This window comes from Armigeres subalbatus, chromosome 3 (genome assembly GCF_024139115.2).
Source record: "Armigeres subalbatus isolate Guangzhou_Male chromosome 3, GZ_Asu_2, whole genome shotgun sequence".
Taxonomy (NCBI): Eukaryota; Metazoa; Arthropoda; class Insecta; order Diptera; family Culicidae; genus Armigeres; species Armigeres subalbatus.
The window spans coordinates 179,767,138-179,784,914 of record NC_085141.1 but is presented as its reverse complement, the minus strand read 5'-3'; the positions used below and the strand labels follow the sequence as shown (position 1 = coordinate 179,784,914).

The window sequence follows — 17,777 nt, the reverse complement described above, 5'->3', positions numbered from 1 at the left end:
AACGTCACTTTGGCATTTTTGAGATCAAAGCAAATCCGAAACCATTTTTTATTTCAGCGTGTGATCGAGCTAGTGGTGAAGTCAGTCCAGAGATTTCGGGTGGAGCAAACCGCCCAATTCATGGCGCTCCGACAACCCGAAACCGTTGCATTAACGCGTCACGATCGACTCAGTTTAGTCCCTGGCGCTATCCCGAGAACTTCCCAAAAGCGATCCGCTGTATCTCTGGCCATTCAGCTTTCAGCTTGATCGCGATCTACTCAGATAGTCACCGGTGGCAGATATACCCTAACTCGACAGGATAGTTCCCCGACCATGGGAGCTCCCCTGTAATAGTTCCTGCCTTAATACTCTTTCTGGGTTCGCTGGTCACTGAGCCAGCCCTCGCTGTGTATGTGTCGGCACAGCCTTTTCCAGTACCAATAATCTACTTGGCGGTGCCGCGCATTTGTGTGCTCAACCTTCCGGAACTCACATGGTCCTGGATTACTGATGCGGTCCTTCCCGTGTTGTGAATGGCAAGCGAGCTTTTTTTCGAAGGTGTTGTACTTTTTACAACGGGCCGGCTAGGTGTTGTTCGCCATGCCAAATCCTCTGTAGTATGAACGCGATCAATGATATCGTATCTCACATTGCAATACAGTTTTTTTTCGCGGTGGCACATTATCTGGACATTGTTGGACATACATGCAGTATTTAGTCCGCAGCAGGTACATGTGAACAGAATGTGCTCTGCGGTCTTGATCGCATCTGGGCATCCAGGACAGGTAGGAGATGCAGTGCGTGACACCCTCTTCACTGACCCTGGATCTCCTCGGTACTTTCTTACGGCATCTATTGAGAGGGATCCATACGAATACGCATGGCCACGTAACCACCTACACACTAGTTTCAATGCCTCTTTATTAACTACCCACGCGACGCAACGAGATCCAAGCTAGGCCGCCGTATCTGAGAATAGATACAGCGATGCCAGCTAGTAACTTACATCTGCTGGAGCACACCCTTGGGCTATTGGGCATCATCCCCGATAATGCTGCAATGATTGCCAAAGCTTTCTTACACCCGTAATCGACGTGGCTGTTGAAGTTCAGCCCATCGACGATCATCACACTCAAGTGCTTCAAGTACCGCTTAGAATTGGCTGCCTAGGGCTCATCTATTCCTCCACTATGATTATTGCATGGGTTGCCATCAATTTCACCTTCACATTCAACTTTCCGTCAACCACCAGCGTCATGTTGCGGCAAAGGCAAAGGAGGGAGAAAATTTCAATCCTGGTCTAGGGTGGACCACTCCAGAACTTCTGCAGTGACGGAAGCACTACTTTGACAACCTTGGATTCGTACAAAAGTCTCACCTCATACTGTTGAATGCATTCTTAACGTCAAGGGTCACGTGCTTTGTTCGTATCTAAAGAGTTGGCCACCGCAAGCAACTCTTTATTCGTCACTTCACCAGAGCCATTTCGGCCGTACGCGCGCTTCGTGGTGCTGGTGGCCGGGGACTTGTGTCATGGGACAGGAAGAGTACATTAGAATGCACTTCTACCCAGGAGGTTGTCAACCCGCCTTTTCTTCTTCGTCATTACTGTCCTGCAATCATCGTCCCAAAGATTAGCATTGAAACCTCGAAACACACTTTTTTACTGTTACTAGTGGCTTTATTGAGGGACAGTTTTGCGACTTTGAATGTTATGCGGTCTTCATACCTCTCCACCTCAGTGTGAGCCCTTCCCATCCTTCGCCTAGCCCTAAGGCATGTTGACCGATCGCTGCATTCCACCAATATGATGGAGGTCTACCTTTCTTCTGTACGGCCCACCTCTGCATACTGGCATCCAGGGTTTGAATCCAAAAGAGAATTAAAAAGTCTCTCACCTCTCATCTCTGTATACATTACGATATGTAGAATATAGCGAGAGACTTTTTTCGCAAGCTATCATGATAAAGAACTTATTCGGGAGGCTATACCCCATGAAAATATTCTTTTAAAAACTTCAAACGAGGGGAGCACTGGTTCTGATGATGCATTTCAACTTGTTCTACACAGCTGTGCGGTCCGCAACACAAAATAAGCGAAATCAAAGCGAAAATCATCACTTCTGTATGAAGGCTGCCTATCCGATTCTATTTCTTGTATTTGTATACAAGTTTGATAAATTTGTTATCATGGCTTGTTATGATTCGGAACAGGTTTTGCCTTTCTTTTATCGTTGTTCGTTATCTATTAAGAGCGTTTTCTGCAAACCCTGCTGGCGTGACAGAAGTGCTATCAGCGCTTCCATTTAGACTTTCGTTGTTACCCCCCAGTCGCAGAGCCGCGGTGAAATCTTAGCTGTCGAAGCTAAAGGTATTCCATCCACAAACCTGACGAGGATCCATCGACCTCAGTTGCTGCACACCAATGCTGACGACGTACCGGATTGTGAAATGAACGCTATGAGTGCCATCATCGACTCTCCAGTTGAGCCCATGGCCAAGCCAGGGCTACAGAACATTACGTCAATGAACGATTCAGACCCATTTGGACGGAATATGTTGGCACCACCTCGAACTTTGCTTGAATCTCTAGCAAAACCTAACCTCCTGCCGATTATGGTAGGGACATGCAACGGTCCTGCATGAATAGCAACGTCGTCTCTGACTTGGAGACCGACTGCCTCAGCATTTGCACAATGGTTTAGATTAGGCGTCTTATTATCTCCACGAAGCGCCCCTGAGTACTATTCAATTTATTTATTTATTACCAGACTAAGACCGGAGTGGCCTGTACAGTACATAAAAGTCTTCTCTATTCAGCTCGGTCCATGGCTGCACGTCGCCAACCACGTAGTCTGCGTAGGGTCTGCAAATCGTCCTCCACCTGATCGATCAACCTTGCCCGCTGCGTACCTCGCCTTCTTGTGCCCGTCGGATCGTTGTTAAGAACCATTTTCAACGGGTTACTTTCCGACATTCTGGCTACGTGCCCGGCCCACCGCAGTCGTCCATTTTTTGCGGTGTGAACGATGGATGGTTCTCCCAACAGCTGATGCAACTCGTGGTTCATTCGCCTCCTCCACATACCGTTCGCCATCTGCACCCCACCATAGATGGTACACAGCACTTTCCTTTCGAAAACTCCAGAGAGGCTTTGATCCACCACGAGCATCATCCAGGTCTTGTGTCCGTAGAGAACTACCGGTCTAATAAGCGTTTTGTAGATTGTCAGTATGGTATGGCGGCGAACTCTATTCGATCGGAGCGTCTTGCGGAGTCCAAAGTACTTGCGATTTCCAGCCACTATTCGTCTCCGAATTTCCTGCTGGTATCATTTTCTGCAGTCACCAGTGGGCCAAAGTACACAAATTATTCTACCACCGATCGATTATATCATATGCGGCGTTGAATTCGATAAATAGATGATGTGTGTGCACGTTGTATTCGCGGCATTATTGCAGTACTTGGCGAATGGCGACCACCTGGTCCGCGATGGAGCGTTCGCCCATAAAACCCGCCTGGTACTGCCCCACGAACTCTCTTGCAATTGATGCTAGTCGATGGCATACAATTTGGGAGAGTACCTTGTAGGCCGCGTTCAGCAATGTGATTGCGGGATAGTTGCACACGACACACTCCATCCACTGCTGTGGTTTTGTTGTTCTTCTGTCAGCCAATCTACTTCTGGATTTCCTGGAGATCCGGAGCCGGTAAAATTATGTCCTGCGCGCGTTCTCCCAGGTTCATCACCATACCGCCATCTTCGTCTGCCACTTCGTCATTCAGGTGTTCTTCGCAGTGTTGTCAGCACCTTTGGATCACCTCACGCTCGTTCGTAAGAAGGTTCCCGTTTTTGTCCTTACACATATCAGCCTGTGGAACGTGGCCCTTACGTGAAGGGTTCAACTTCTCGTAGAACTTTCGTGTGTTATTAGCGCGGTACAGTTGCTCCGTAACTTCACGGTCTTGATCTTCCTTCTGGCGCTTTTCCTCCGGAAAATCGAGTTTTGTTTGTTCCGCGCCCATCTATATCGTTCCTCGTTCGCTTTCGTGCGGTGTTGCAGAAATCTTGCCCATGTTGCATTCTTCTTTTCCACTAACTGCTCACATTCGTCGTCACACCAGTCGTTTCTCTGATTCGGGGGCACCGGTGCTACGAATGGAGGATCAAATATCTTTCCAGAAGAGACGCTACGCCTAGCTGCCTTTCCGTTGGCAGTGCCACTTCCAGCTGCTGCGCATATCCTTGAGCTAGTCTACCGTCTTGTAGCCGCCCAAGTACATCGTCGAGAGTTTTGAGCGCAGACATGCTGCAACGAGGTAGTGGTCGGATTCAATACTCGCACTGCGGTATGTGCGGACGTTCGTGATGTCAGAGAAGAATTTACCGTCGATTAGAACGTGGTCGATTTGGTTTTCCGTCTATTGGTAAGGTGATCTCCACGTAGCCTTGTGGATATGTGGAAAAAAAATTTGCTTCGGATTACCATTCCGCGGGAAACTGCGAAGTTAATGTATCGTTGGCCGTTATCATTCGATACGGTGTGCAGACTATCCAGTCCGATGACCGGTCTATACATTTTCTCCCCTGACACCAGGACTTGGGCTTGTGCGCTTTGAGCGACACACGGTCGCTGGGGAGGGATAATCAAGCCCTTGGACATAGTCCCTGCTGCCCCCAAGAAGATAAGGATATTAGATGTATTTTTTAATAAATAAAGGATAGTGTTCTGCATTGAGGACATGTTCTGATAAATATAGACTGATTGTACAGTAGTACGATCTCTTCCGAGAAAGAGATCAAATCTATCATCGACTTATTCCAAGTGACTGAGACAGACCCCCCGCGTGCTGTTGGCTATCGTTTTTGAAAGCGCCGTGATAGCTATAGAAGCGAGTTTACAGACGTGTTCGACGTGGCTACAGAGGCTGAGTTTATCGTCAAACATCATTCCAAATTGCTTCAGCTTCATATTTGTGTTTTGGTGCATGTTGGATACGTACTCGAGTTACACTCTCAAAACGTACAAACGTACTCGAGTTACACTCTCTCAGGAAGTACGAAAAGGACCGCTTACCCTACCTTACCTTACTTCTTTCGTTTAATCTGACTTTACTCCCCAGTCACACTAACCCTTGAAAAAGATGACATAGCCCAATGAAACGTCTGGCAAAGAAACAAACGTTCATTTTCATTGCTAAAGTTTTTACACGGCTTCATTATTTTCGGGATTTACGCGGTTTTTTTACTCAAATTTTCAAATTTTATACGCGATTTTTAAAAAGGTTAAAATAATCCACAAAAAAAATTCGTCGGGACTCTATCGCTGGGTCGCTGCATGTAGTGTTTCATTTGCGCTTCCATACCAACGGCGACAGTCGCCTCGCGTGTATGTGGGGGAACCTTTACGCATTTTCTTCACGTGAAACGTAGCCCGCTTGAAATCCGACGCCAGTGTTCTTGGATGGATAAATACACTCTGCCCAGAGAGCTGCGAATGTTCACCACCAAGACCGGACCGCGAATCGCCATCGCTATCTTCGGATTGGAAATTCTATGCCTTTGCTCGTTCCTACTGACGTTCGGATTGACGTCGACGTTACGTCAGCTGAGCTGAAATTTAATGGAGGATTTAAACGAGGTACTTCGCCACAGTAACCTCGTCAAGTTATTTGCACCATTCTGTTATGCTATAGTTTGATGGTGCAGCGAATGTGTACCATTCTTGAGCACAATGATCATTTTCCCTCTCTTAGTGCGTCTATCATTTTCTATCAGTGCAGGTATTTTTTAACCCCAAAATTGATTTGAAAAACTCAACGTATCTATCCTTTTCTCTTGTCACTCATTTCCTCCTCCTAGCGCCACAATTACGTTTATCCTAGGTTACCTGCACGCTTCCATTCTCTCGGATTTGAATGTCCTGATCTGAGTCGAATCTCTGTCCGCCTTGCTAACCAGTCCTGGGGGTATGTGCTGACCTACAATTCTGTTTTGAAGAACTCTCCGCTGCCACGAATACGGGTCCCTCCATTATCGTGGTAGCTTTATCTCCGTTTGGTGGAAGACGGGTACGCTTTCCTTGTCAGAAATTGTTGAGCTTGCCTTGAGCTTAAAGCTGCAACACATTTGTAGAATAATTATTCACGACTGTTTTTAAAGGTTCAATATTTTGTTTCCATTTTTTGAAAAAAAAAATCTGAATTTTAATCTTTCTAATTTTGATATGAATGTTTTCGGAGCAAGACAAATCAACATTTTAAAAAACATTTAAAAAAAATAGGAACCATGAGTCAATGCTGGCAGCCCATAAGTGGCTACTACACTCTTTTTGTTTTCAAAAAGTAGTTTATAACGAGACGAGCTATTTTCGACGACATTATGGAAATTATCGTTGCTGAAGATATGAATACTAAATTTGATATTCAATTGAACACAAAACCCGGTTCCAAAAAAGATGACCCATTTATACAGATTTCACGAAAAACATCACCAATTCCATAACCGTGGCTACAGCGGCATGACGTACCTTCTCGGCGCAGCTCCAGGACATCCCAGCGAACGAGAAGACGAATTCAACTCCATGTGCCTTCTTTTTTCTCTTGTTCTCTCTGTTTTTTCTTCCCCCGCATTGCATTCGTCTAGGAAATTATTACTACGGCAGTGGCAATTCTAACGACGCCCCGTGGTCATCCATCATGGCCGGATTGATGTTGATAGCCACGTTTAATTCAATCCATCATCATCGGCGATCGTAAAAGTTAGTTTGCCCTCTGCTCCTTCCGGCACCGTCACCGGGGTGCCTGTTGTTGTTCCGTACCGGGACGCTGAGGGTGACCTCAATCATCACCACCCAGCAGGCGAGCATTGTTGCACCGGAGAAAAACACACAGAAATCATAAAAGCATACCAACAATCGAGAGAACGACCGGGGGCAGATCTGTACAGAAAACAGAAGAAAACGTGCTGTTTGTAAAGATATTTCATTTCATGTCCGTGCTAAAACTAGCAACTAAACTGTGTGTATGTAAGTGACGTGACGCAAATCTAATAACATATAGTGCTATGCACTGTGGTCGGAAAAATGAAAATTTTAAAGGGTGTTATGTTTGAGAAATGTTTTATGCTGTATGAAACATTAAGGTACACAAAATTGATAAACATTTCACAAATTTGTTGTCATATAAACATTATTGTATTTCTGTTTTGTTCTAATAAATATGGAGACATATTTTTTGTTGCCAAGCTGAGAGAAATAACATTTTGATGAAAATGGTCCGCATTTTAAAATTATTGCCATTTAAATCAAACAAATTTATGTACCTATCTCATACGGTGAAACATATTGATTAGGATCTTGAATTATGGAACAATTATTTCGAATTTCTGTCGATCGAAATTAATTTGACAAGATGCATAACCGGCTCAAATTAAAGAGTCAATATCACTCAGGCCAATTTGAGAAAACATCATAAATTGTAGTCAATCCTAGAAAAAAGAAAATAGTTCCCTTATACTCCAAGATTGTAAATGTATCATGTTTTCAAGCCAAATATACACTGCCAAATGAAAAACAAAAATGCATAATGTTTTGCAGCGTTTCATAGAATTCTTTCAATAGACTACTTTAATGACCTTCTGAACATAATAGCCTAACTCTTGTTATTTCTACTGCGGATAAAGTATGACTAATAAGCAATGAAGATCAGATCTTCAAGTTCAACGGAATCATTCCTAACTTTGCCCGGGTGTATATTTTTGTATGAATTGTTACCCAAAGAAATTACGCCCAATAAAATCCCACTTTCGACCACAGTTTGCTAGCACTGAACGAAAACGAAGTAAAACACACAAATAACTGAATCTAGACTTTTTATCGTCACTTTCTGCCGGAGTGGGAAAAGCGACAGCAAAAAAACTATCACGAAAGAAATCAATAACCGTTTTTTACGCCAAAAAAGTGTTCAGACTGAGTGGAGGGCAAGTCGAGCGGAGCGGCGAAAAGGCACCCTCTGGAGCAGCAGACACTCATTTTCGCGACTGTATTTTAGCATCTTTAGCGTCGACAGTCAGTGTGACCACACACCGCACAGCCAAGTTCGCTGAACAACCGAAGGAAACAGGCGCGGCGACCCAACGGAAAATCTACGACACAGTCAGTGCAGCGTAGAAAAGAAGAAATCACTCGCGGGTAAACTATGACCGTTATAATGTAAATGAGGTGGAAATGAATCAAGGATAAGAGACGGAATGCAAATTACAAGAATAATTAATTTTCCCGCCCTTTCCCAGCTCCGAATTCAATTGGTCTATATTTGTAACTATTTGCAACTAGCGGCGGCGGTAGTCGTCGAATTTCGAAGTGCGGGAATGCGTTGAATTCAATGGCTTTCCTTTGGACTCTCCTGTCCTGGTTTGTGAAATGGTAAGGTAGATGAAAATGGGAAAATTAATGTACATTGTTACGATTGAGAAGCTCGCGACCGTAAATTCAGTTCCACGACTAGCAAAATATACTTCCAGAGATGAATGCTATCGACTGGCCGTTGTTGGTCACGTGAAAGGCAAATTATGCGCTCCGATAAGAGACGTGAATGTTTTCTGTTTGTTGATGGAGGTTTCTCGTGGCGCCATTGTAATACGCTTAGTTTGAAATGAAAGTTGTTTCGAATTTCTCCCTAATTGAAATTTACTTGAACCTGGAATTGAAATAACAAATAAGTAAATTATTGTACACTTTTTTTTGAAGCCCGTAAAGTCGGGTTTTCATCATATTACTTAAGAAATGTAAAGAGTATCATGGAAACGCGAAAATAAAAATAATCGCTTGGAATATCAGAAGGAATTCGCGCTAAATTTTAGGGAATGAAAAAAGCCTAAAAAATCTATGGAAAATTAGAAGAATTTCCAGCAGAGATACAAAAAAAATCCCGTGAAAATTCCGAAAGATCTACCGTTAAAATTTCGATGGAATTCGCTTTGAAATTATAAAAAACCTACCGCGGAAATTCCAAACAGTTTCGCATGAAAACTTCAAACAATTTCCCGTGGAAAATCCAAATAATTTCCTATCGAATTTTCTTATTTTTATAGAAATTCTAATGGACTTCCTGTAGGTAGACCGAAGAATTTCCCATGGAAATTCCAAAGAGCTACTCGAAGCATTTCGTGTGGAGATTCCAAAGAAATTTCTAAATAATTCTAAAAAAAATCCGGTGAAATTTCCAAAGAATTTCCCATGGAAACTAGCCAGAATTTTCATGGATGTTCAGAAGAATTTCCCAATGAAATTCCAAAGAGTTTCTCGTAAAAATTAGAAGAATTGAAATTTGAAACTTGAAAATTCCAATAAATTTCTCGCGGAATACCAAAGAAGTTTCCTTGTAAATTCCAAAGTGTTTCCCGTGGAATTTCCAAAAAAAATCCATGGAAATTCTAAACAATTTCCAAAGGATATTCAAGAGATTCCCGTGGAAATTTTGGATATTTTGTCATTAATATTTCAAAATATTTTCTGTAGAAACTCCGGAAAATTTCATAAGAATGTTCATTCAAATTGGAAATTCTAAAGAATTTCCCGTGGAAATTTCAAAGAATTTCCTGAGGAATTTTCTAAGAATTTCCAGTGAAACTTAAAAAAAACAGTGGAAAATCCAAAATTTCCCATCTTAATTCCAAAAAAAAACCATAAAAATTCTTAATGGAGGCTCTAAAGATTTCTCCTGGAAATTCCGGTGAAAATTCCGAAAAAACCGCGTGAAAAATCCAAAGAAGTTCCCTTTGAAATTTCGAAAAGATTTCCCTTGGAAACTCCGAATAATTTTTTGTGGAAACTCCGATGAATTTTTCGTGGAAATTAAAAAAAATAATCTGTGGGAATTTTGAAGACTTTTTAATGGAAATCTCAAATATTTCGATTTAGCGGAGAAAATCAATGGGAGGGACCAGAATGAGTGAGAATTACGATCCCTGCTAGGCATTATTATCTGTGGAAATTCTTGATAACTTTCTGATAACTTTTTGTGCGAAGTTTCAAAAAATTCTTACGAATTCCGAGATATTTTCCGAGGAAAATACCGTTAAGTTTTTCGAGGAAATTTTGAAGGTTAGTTTGACATTCAATATTTTCTAACTTCCTTATGGGACGCTCCTTCACAGTGATCATCGGAAACCAAGTCTCAAGAACTTTCGCTTTGCAGGAGGAAGCTGTTTAGCCCAAGGTTCGGTACTGGCAGCTATCCTATGATGTTTTTTATTGCCATGGACGGAGTTTTTCGTTTCCTACCTACCAATATCCACATTTTCATCTATGCCAACGACATTCTACTGGTCGTCGTCTTAGGCACCCCCGGACGACGCAGTTAAAGGCCCAATCCGCCATCAGTGCTGTTCTTCGGTGGGGTACCTCGGTACGCTTCAAATTTGTTTGTGGCCATGTTCGCCGAAGGAGATACCATCAGTTGTCCGGACCGAGTATAAGGTCGGGGAAATATCATATCCCCAACCTTAAAATTGTAAAAAAAAATGTCTTTCCTCTTCGCTATTCCTTTTTCCCTCTTTTTTTCCTTCTTCCTTATTTCTTCTTTTTTCATCCTTCATCCTTCTTCCTTTTTCCTTCTTTCTTCTTCCATTTTCCTTCAAAGCGGGCTTGGTAGTCATATGGCTACTGCTTCTGCCTCATATACGCAGGAGGTCGTGGGTTCAATCCCAGGTCCGTTCCATTCTCCTACTTTATATCTTTCTCTTTATTTCTCATGTTCTAGCAATCCCTAGAACTGGAAATGGACTTCCATGCCGTTTCCATTACTATTCCTATACCTTCAACTTGAGTATTCTAACAGTAATCTGCTAGAATTGGAAATGAACTTATAGAGCTCGTTTCCTACATCCAATTAGAAATTCCATCAGTTACCTCCTCCTATCTATCACATTGGCAGCTCGTTAACCAAGACGGACCTCTGCCTCTCCTACCTAACCCAGATCTTCCAACAAATTCCGTATGAACTCGTGACAAGTGCAGAGGTATATTCGGCTTGCAGTGGGCGAGTGATTGCATCATCACTTCCTCCCCCTTCCCTACATTGACTAGCATTCTGACGTGGCAGGCGCCAGTATGACCTAACAAATGAGATCACCAGTACTTGTACATTGAGAATGTGAGCTAGTCTCAAGCAAACATCTGTTGGTTCCCTGTGCAAGAACAGCTGATCTGGTCATAATGAAGTAGCAACTACGAGCAGTCAATCAAGCTCAAGCTGAAGCTCAAGATTTCTTCTTCCATTTTCCATCTTTCTTTTTCCTCCTTTCTTCTTCCCTCTTCCTTATTTTTTCTCCTTCCTTTTTTCTTCCTCCTTCCTTCTTCCTTCTCACTTTTCTTTCTTCCTCCTACTTTCTTCCTTTTTCTTCTTCCTTTTTCCGTCTAACTTCTTCTTCCTCATGTCGCACTACTCACTTCTGAATCCTCACTTTTCATTCGGCCAGCATCGTTTGCGGATTAGATAGGCTATAATCGATAGCTCTACAGTTTAGAGCTTACATGCCTGGTTCATCGTTGCTGTTGCCTCACCGACACTTTGTTATAAACCTTCAACCAGTGTTTCTGGGTTACTCCCGAGCACCTGGGTTATCAGCCGAGTCTGCTTGTGCTGAGGCAGGCATTTTGCTTTTCCGCCATTGTCTATTGGCGTTCATCTGTCGCAAAGCCGCCTCTTTCACCGCAGCCACGTCCGGAGATCATAGGGACCCTCCGTTTTTTTTCAAGGAGACCGGATCCTGCGCACGTCTCTCTCCAGCGGCACGAGTCCATTAGCAATGAGCGAGTAGTTGGCACCCCTTTCAGCCACTGTAGATAGCTCCATAGCCAGGGATTAAATCCAAAATAGAATGAAAAAATCTCTCACTTATCATGTCTGCATACATTTACGATATATAGCATACCGTGAGAGACTTTTTTCGCAAGCTGTCATGATAAAGAACTGATTCGGGAGGCTATACCTCATGATAAATTTATTTTAAAAAGCTCCAAAATCGGGGGCCCTCCTTAGCCGTGCGGTAAGACGCGCGGCTACAAAGCAAGACCATGCTGAGGGTGGCTGGGTTCGATTCCCGGTGCCGGTCTAGGCAATTTTCGGATTGGAAATTGTCTCGACTTCCCTGGGCATACAAGTATCATCGTGTTAGCCTCATGATATACGAATGCAGAAATGGTATCCTGGCTTAGAAACCTCGCAGTTAATAACTGTGGAAGTGCTTAATGAACACTAAGCTGCGAGGCGGCAATGTCCCAGTGGGGGATGTAATGCCAACGAAGAGAAACGCGGGGAACACTAGTTCTGATGATGCGCTATGATGCGGTTCAACTTGTTCTAAACAGCTGTGCCATCTCCAACACAAAATAAACGAGAATCATCACTTCTCTGTCGGGGCTGCCTATTCGATTCTGTTTTTTCGCACTTGCATACAAGTTTGATAAATTTGTTGTCATGGCTTGTTATGATTCAGTTTTTGCCTTTCTTTAATCGTTGTTCGTTATCTATTGAGAGCGATTTCTGCAAACCCTGTCCATAGCTCAAAGTTTTTTCAGGGGAAACAACACAGGGAACTCGGAAGACGAGTACAGGAATCACGAGCAAAAGTTTAAGGATGGGTTGATTGCAAGCCGTGGAGTCGGAATCGAGGTATCCGAACTCAACTTAACGATCACGGACAGCCGTCCAGAGCAATGCAACAACTTTTTTTCTGAAACCATGTGGTCAGGAGTTACCATTGCTGCCACATCGCCAAGAAAGTCGATCTTAGTCCTTACCGACTCAGTCGTCGTCATCACAATAGAGAGTTCTCGCTAATAAGCGCCAGTTAGCCGGTATTTGGAAACATCAATGCCACTCTCCTTTGCAACATACATACTCTTGTCGGACACCAAGGCTTGGTTATGGAATCTATCCGGGAGCACTGGTACTGTAGCTGTAGATCGTCCTCTATGTACGGCACCACTGTCTTCTGGATTGATCTCCCAGCAGAAAACTACCCGACTGCACAACTTTGGTGGGAACCCTTTCCTGATATTATTTACAAAGATTAAATCACCGTCTTCGACCAGAGGTCGTACAGACTAAACATTGGACCAGTGGAGAACGTCTCGCTTTACGAGAAGTTTTAACCTTATCAGGGCGGAAATAGAACCAACATTCCACAGTACATGCGTCTACAATACGTCCATAATACGGTGGAAAAATTACTGTGCCTGTGCCCTAATTATCTGATTCCTACGGAATTCCTACCAGTGTCAGGGACACACTCCCGAATGATACCCAGACTTGAAACACTCATTTATTTTCTTAACCTTTCTAGTGCATTGAAAAAAGTGACATTGGTGGGCCAAAAATAACCCCAACTTCAATTCACTCTCAAAAATTCATTTTCGAACAAAATTTCAATCCATTGGAACCAAGTTGAATTATATTCAGTTGGGTTTCGCGGATGTCGTTAAGCACTGATATTTGCAGTTTGCTCATTCTAGATCCCAAGATTCGGTTTCGAAGGAACATAGATTCTTGGGCCAATTTTTGCGTCTCGAAGCCGAAGGGTAATTTTGTAAAAGCTCACGGAGCTTTGCAGCAACAATCCCAACAAAATGTTGCCTTTGTCTATTGCTATGGATCATCACATTTCCTGGTTATTCGACGATCCGGTATTTCTCCGCAAGATTCGGAGCATCCGTAAAAGTGAACAATTCATGAAACACTTCATAAAATGAACACGATGGGGATTTTATCCTTGTTTAACAATAATTGCCTTTTTGGGACCCCGGACTTACACAACCGGGCTAAGTCAGCTCCCCTTCTCAATGACCGGGCAACCTTGGCTAGATAAGTCTCATCTTCAACTCTTAAATTATATTTTTTTTCTACAGAGCCAGCTGAGGAGTCTCTGAACCTTTACAACGCATTGCCAAACTCAGGACATTATTACAAATTCCTCCTGCCGCTTTCTTGCAGTTCAACAAGAGCTCCTAATAGCTGCTTTCGGAATGTTTCGCACGATCGGTGTTGATGTAAATTCAGCGTTCTAAAAACATATTTTTGTATATAAAAAAAAAAAATAAGTAAACAACGCGAAAAACTTGAGATGTGGAGATTTACGCGTTTATACGCTGCAGTGGCCCTCTTCCTACAGAGTTTGCTTGAAACGTGTATGCAATAATCGCCATTCACGCCAAATGATGCTTTCATTATATTTCATGTGGAATCACGCTTATAATGGCGTTCCATTAATGTAAATGGTTTTTAGCTCATATTTTAATTGATTTTTCTATCTGTGTAAAGCATCCTAAACACAATTACCGCAGGCCTATCTATGTAGATACAATGCGGGTTTTCAACATTTGTTCCCTGCTCTAACGGTTCCCTTCTTCATCCACTGTTTTCCGAGAAATACTTTGAAATTGTATCGCAGAGTCAATCTGTAGGATTTTCTCTTGAAATTCTATTAAATTTCCAACTGATCCTATTTTTTAAATTCTCATTTGATGTTTTTTCGAATTCTCGCGAAGAAATCTTTCCCGTACATAAAGATTTATTTTTTATTAGAATCTAAAAAGGCTTCCTGGAGGACGTTGAGAACAAATTTTCGTGAAAATTTAATACAATTTCATGGATACTCAGAGGTAATTCGCTTGAATTTTCAAAATACTTTCGAATGAAAATTTAATAGATTTCTCTGGTGAACATTTTCCTATGGGAAATTCAGAATAGCTTTCAGGCAAAATAGAAAATAATTTCCAACAGACATTCAGAAATAGTTTAATGATAGCAAACAAGAAGAATTTCTCAAGAGTTCTGTAGGAAAGTTTAGAAAAATTGTTGTTGTTGCACTGGCCAGTTTCACCATAAAATTCCTAAATGCTGCTCAGGGTTTTCTAAGTGTCCTATGTAGAATCTCAAGTGATAAAAATAAAACCTGGGCAGATTTCAAACCTCAAATTTCTTACTCACACCCATACCGTCCAGTTCATATGATGGTGTGGTTTTGTAGACGTTAGTTTAAATCAAGTCACGGACCAAATTTTTGGTTGATTTTTCTGGCAAAAATTATCTTGCGAAATGTCGAGAAGGACAATTTTGGGGAGCAACTTTGCATTATCCGGCGTGTATCACTCGTCTTTCTTTGCGGGAAAGAACAATGGTGATACAGTATTTTGATTATGCTTGTCTTGAAAAGTCTCGCAATTTAGATTTTCTTTGGAATATAAACACATTCTCATTGAGAGCCTAGAATTCTCATTAGTTGGAGCTCTAAAAATTCAAACATGAATAATAGAAGCGCAAGAACTGCTTTAAGTTTTCCTCTTTTTTCAATCCTCGTGTTCTGTTTCTGATATGTTCGGACATCGCATCATGCTTCGGGGAACCCCAGATATATATTTTTTAAATTCCATGATTATTTTTATTTAAACAATCTTTGATTCTCTTAGAAATCTAGACCAATACCAAATTCCAATGTTGTTTATAGAAGCGGTTTTGAAGAAAGTTCTCTTGTAAAATATTACTGAATAAGCGTACACGGTCTTATTTTAAATTGAACATATGGAAACATTTTGAAACAAATACCTAAATCAATAAAATTTCAATCCACATAATTTAGAACATGCTTTTGTGTATAATACAATATGGCGCCATAGAAATTCCTCCCATTTATCAACCATGTTATAAAGAAGATGCCATTTAAGTATTGAAAAAAAATCTTTACTAGCGATATTGTTACCATTCACTGATTCAGTATTCCGTTATCATAAGTCTATGAATTGTTAAGCGACGAACCTTGGCAACCTATCGAATTTAAAGCAGTCTGATGTATTTTCCTCCCGTGAAACGTTACGCAGTACCATCTTAGGTAGGTAGAACCATCGATAGCATTTATATCAATTGTTTCAACTGTAAGATAACTAAACTAGTGCAAAGGATTAGAGACATTAACGAATCTTGGTGGCGGTTTTAAAGCATTTTATTGAATGTTGATGGGGTAAATAATCATAACGTTAGGGATGAAAGATGCTACATGTAGTTACTAGTTAATTCAATTACCAGATAACCAGCGACCATAGAGAATTCCGAAATAAATACTAACACCGAAGGTGAGAACTTTACTAAGACTGTAACTTGAATAGATTTTTTTCTACGTTCAAACGAAATCGGCTGGAAATCACACCACCTTAGAGAAAAGTATTCCAACAGTATATCAAAGATTGTGAACAAAAAGTTAGTAGCTATCCGTAAGAAAATCAGAACCAAACGCAGTAGTTCTTAATCAAAATCGACACAAAAATGAAGAGATTGATCGCGACCGATAGAAAAACGTCGATGGAACCAACCGCAAAAATTTCACAAACGAAATTGACTTCCATTGTAAATATGATCGCATTCTGCTGAAACAAAAAAAATACAGAACCCATGTAAATATTGCACTTCTGACTGTTACCATATCGAAAGCATCCCCCTCTATTATCCAGAGGCCATGGATAGGTGCAACAATCGACACTCTCGTTTTTTTCAGTTGATGAGAAAGCATTGTTTCAGTAGCATTTCATTTCTTTTACCCCATTTTTTTATTCCGGCTGTAAATATTCGCCCGCTGCATGTTATTCAGTTTTCCGTAATACTCATTCCTTTCATTTCGGGTTTGTCATCAAAATCAATTTGGAAAATGGTTTACTATCGTGTCCGTGGAGGGGTATAGGGTTGTTGGTGGTGGTGGTGAATATCCACAAAACGCAGTTGCCCTTAATCCCTATTGTTGAACAATCAACGCAACGCAATCATTTGGCTCTGTCCGGTGGGCGGCGCCGCCGGTAGCGATGGTTTGCTCTCGTTCGGTTGGCTTTTAATCCATTAAGTTTTGGGAGGGCTGCCATTGGGGACGTCTATGGGGTAAAAATTGTAAATATGACACACATGTGTGTCTGCTTCCGTTTGGTAAATTCCCGATGCGGGACAGGAGGTAAGTATCAAATTCGTAGAGTACACAAGTGCTCCGGGGAAGACAGAGAATAACCGATGAATTGTTAAATCAGATTACGTAAGAAAGCAGACTTAAAAAATCATTTTAAATTTCTGCAATTCCTCGATATGTCCACCCAAAAGTATTCACCGTTTTCTGCAAGAGGTTTCTGGCAAACCAAATAAACGTCGAAGTCGAAGCACCAATTTCATTGCATCATCTTGTAATCATGCGTGCTCACTCCCAAAAAAAAATACACAAAAATAAGAAACATGCTCATTTGCTTTCCAAATAATTGTTTAGTTGTGATTTTCAAAATTTCCACAAGCAATTCCATTTGGTTATGCAGTAAATTCCTCGGAATTTGCACAGAAATTTTTCAAAAGTTTCCTCGTGATTTCCACAGGACCGCATAAATGGTTTTAACTGAATACTAAATTGGCCTTTTTTCAATAGTTATAAACAAATAACTTGCTGATTACGGACGAGGAATATTTTTGCGTTGTCGATGCTACAACCGTGGTTCTGAATCTGATTTGCGCTATTCTCCACAGGTTTGATGTAGGCCAATATGGTAGGACCTGACCCTTCAACTGCCTTTTTTTCAATTTTTCGTGAATAAATCAATGGTTTTCTTGAAAATTCCATACAACTTCTCATTGAAATTTCGAAAAACTCTCCGTAAAAACTTAGAAAAAAAACTCGTGTTGAAATTGCGAATGATTTCCCGAAATCCAAAGAATTTCTCGTTGAAATTTACTTCTGAACAAAAAAGGGTCGTTCGGCAGAAACCCACTTGG

The 17,777-nt window shown here is 41.6% G+C and overlaps 1 protein-coding gene across 4 annotated transcripts in view; it reads left to right on the top strand.

Moving 5' to 3' along the window:
• The window catches only part of LOC134227372 (fasciclin-2), a 332,520-nt gene that overhangs the window by 272,009 nt on the left and 42,734 nt on the right, over positions 1-17,777 (top strand). Inside the window, exon 8 of one of the 4 annotated variants that reach the window (XM_062708790.1) lies at positions 6,628-16,515. The exons of the other annotated variants lie outside the window; for them this stretch is intronic. Coding sequence (XP_062564774.1) covers positions 6,628-6,740 — 113 coding nt within the window. The 3' untranslated portion in view covers positions 6,741-16,515. Of the gene's footprint in view, positions 1-6,627; positions 16,516-17,777 lie in introns of those variants that run through there. 4 annotated transcript variants of the gene reach the window in all.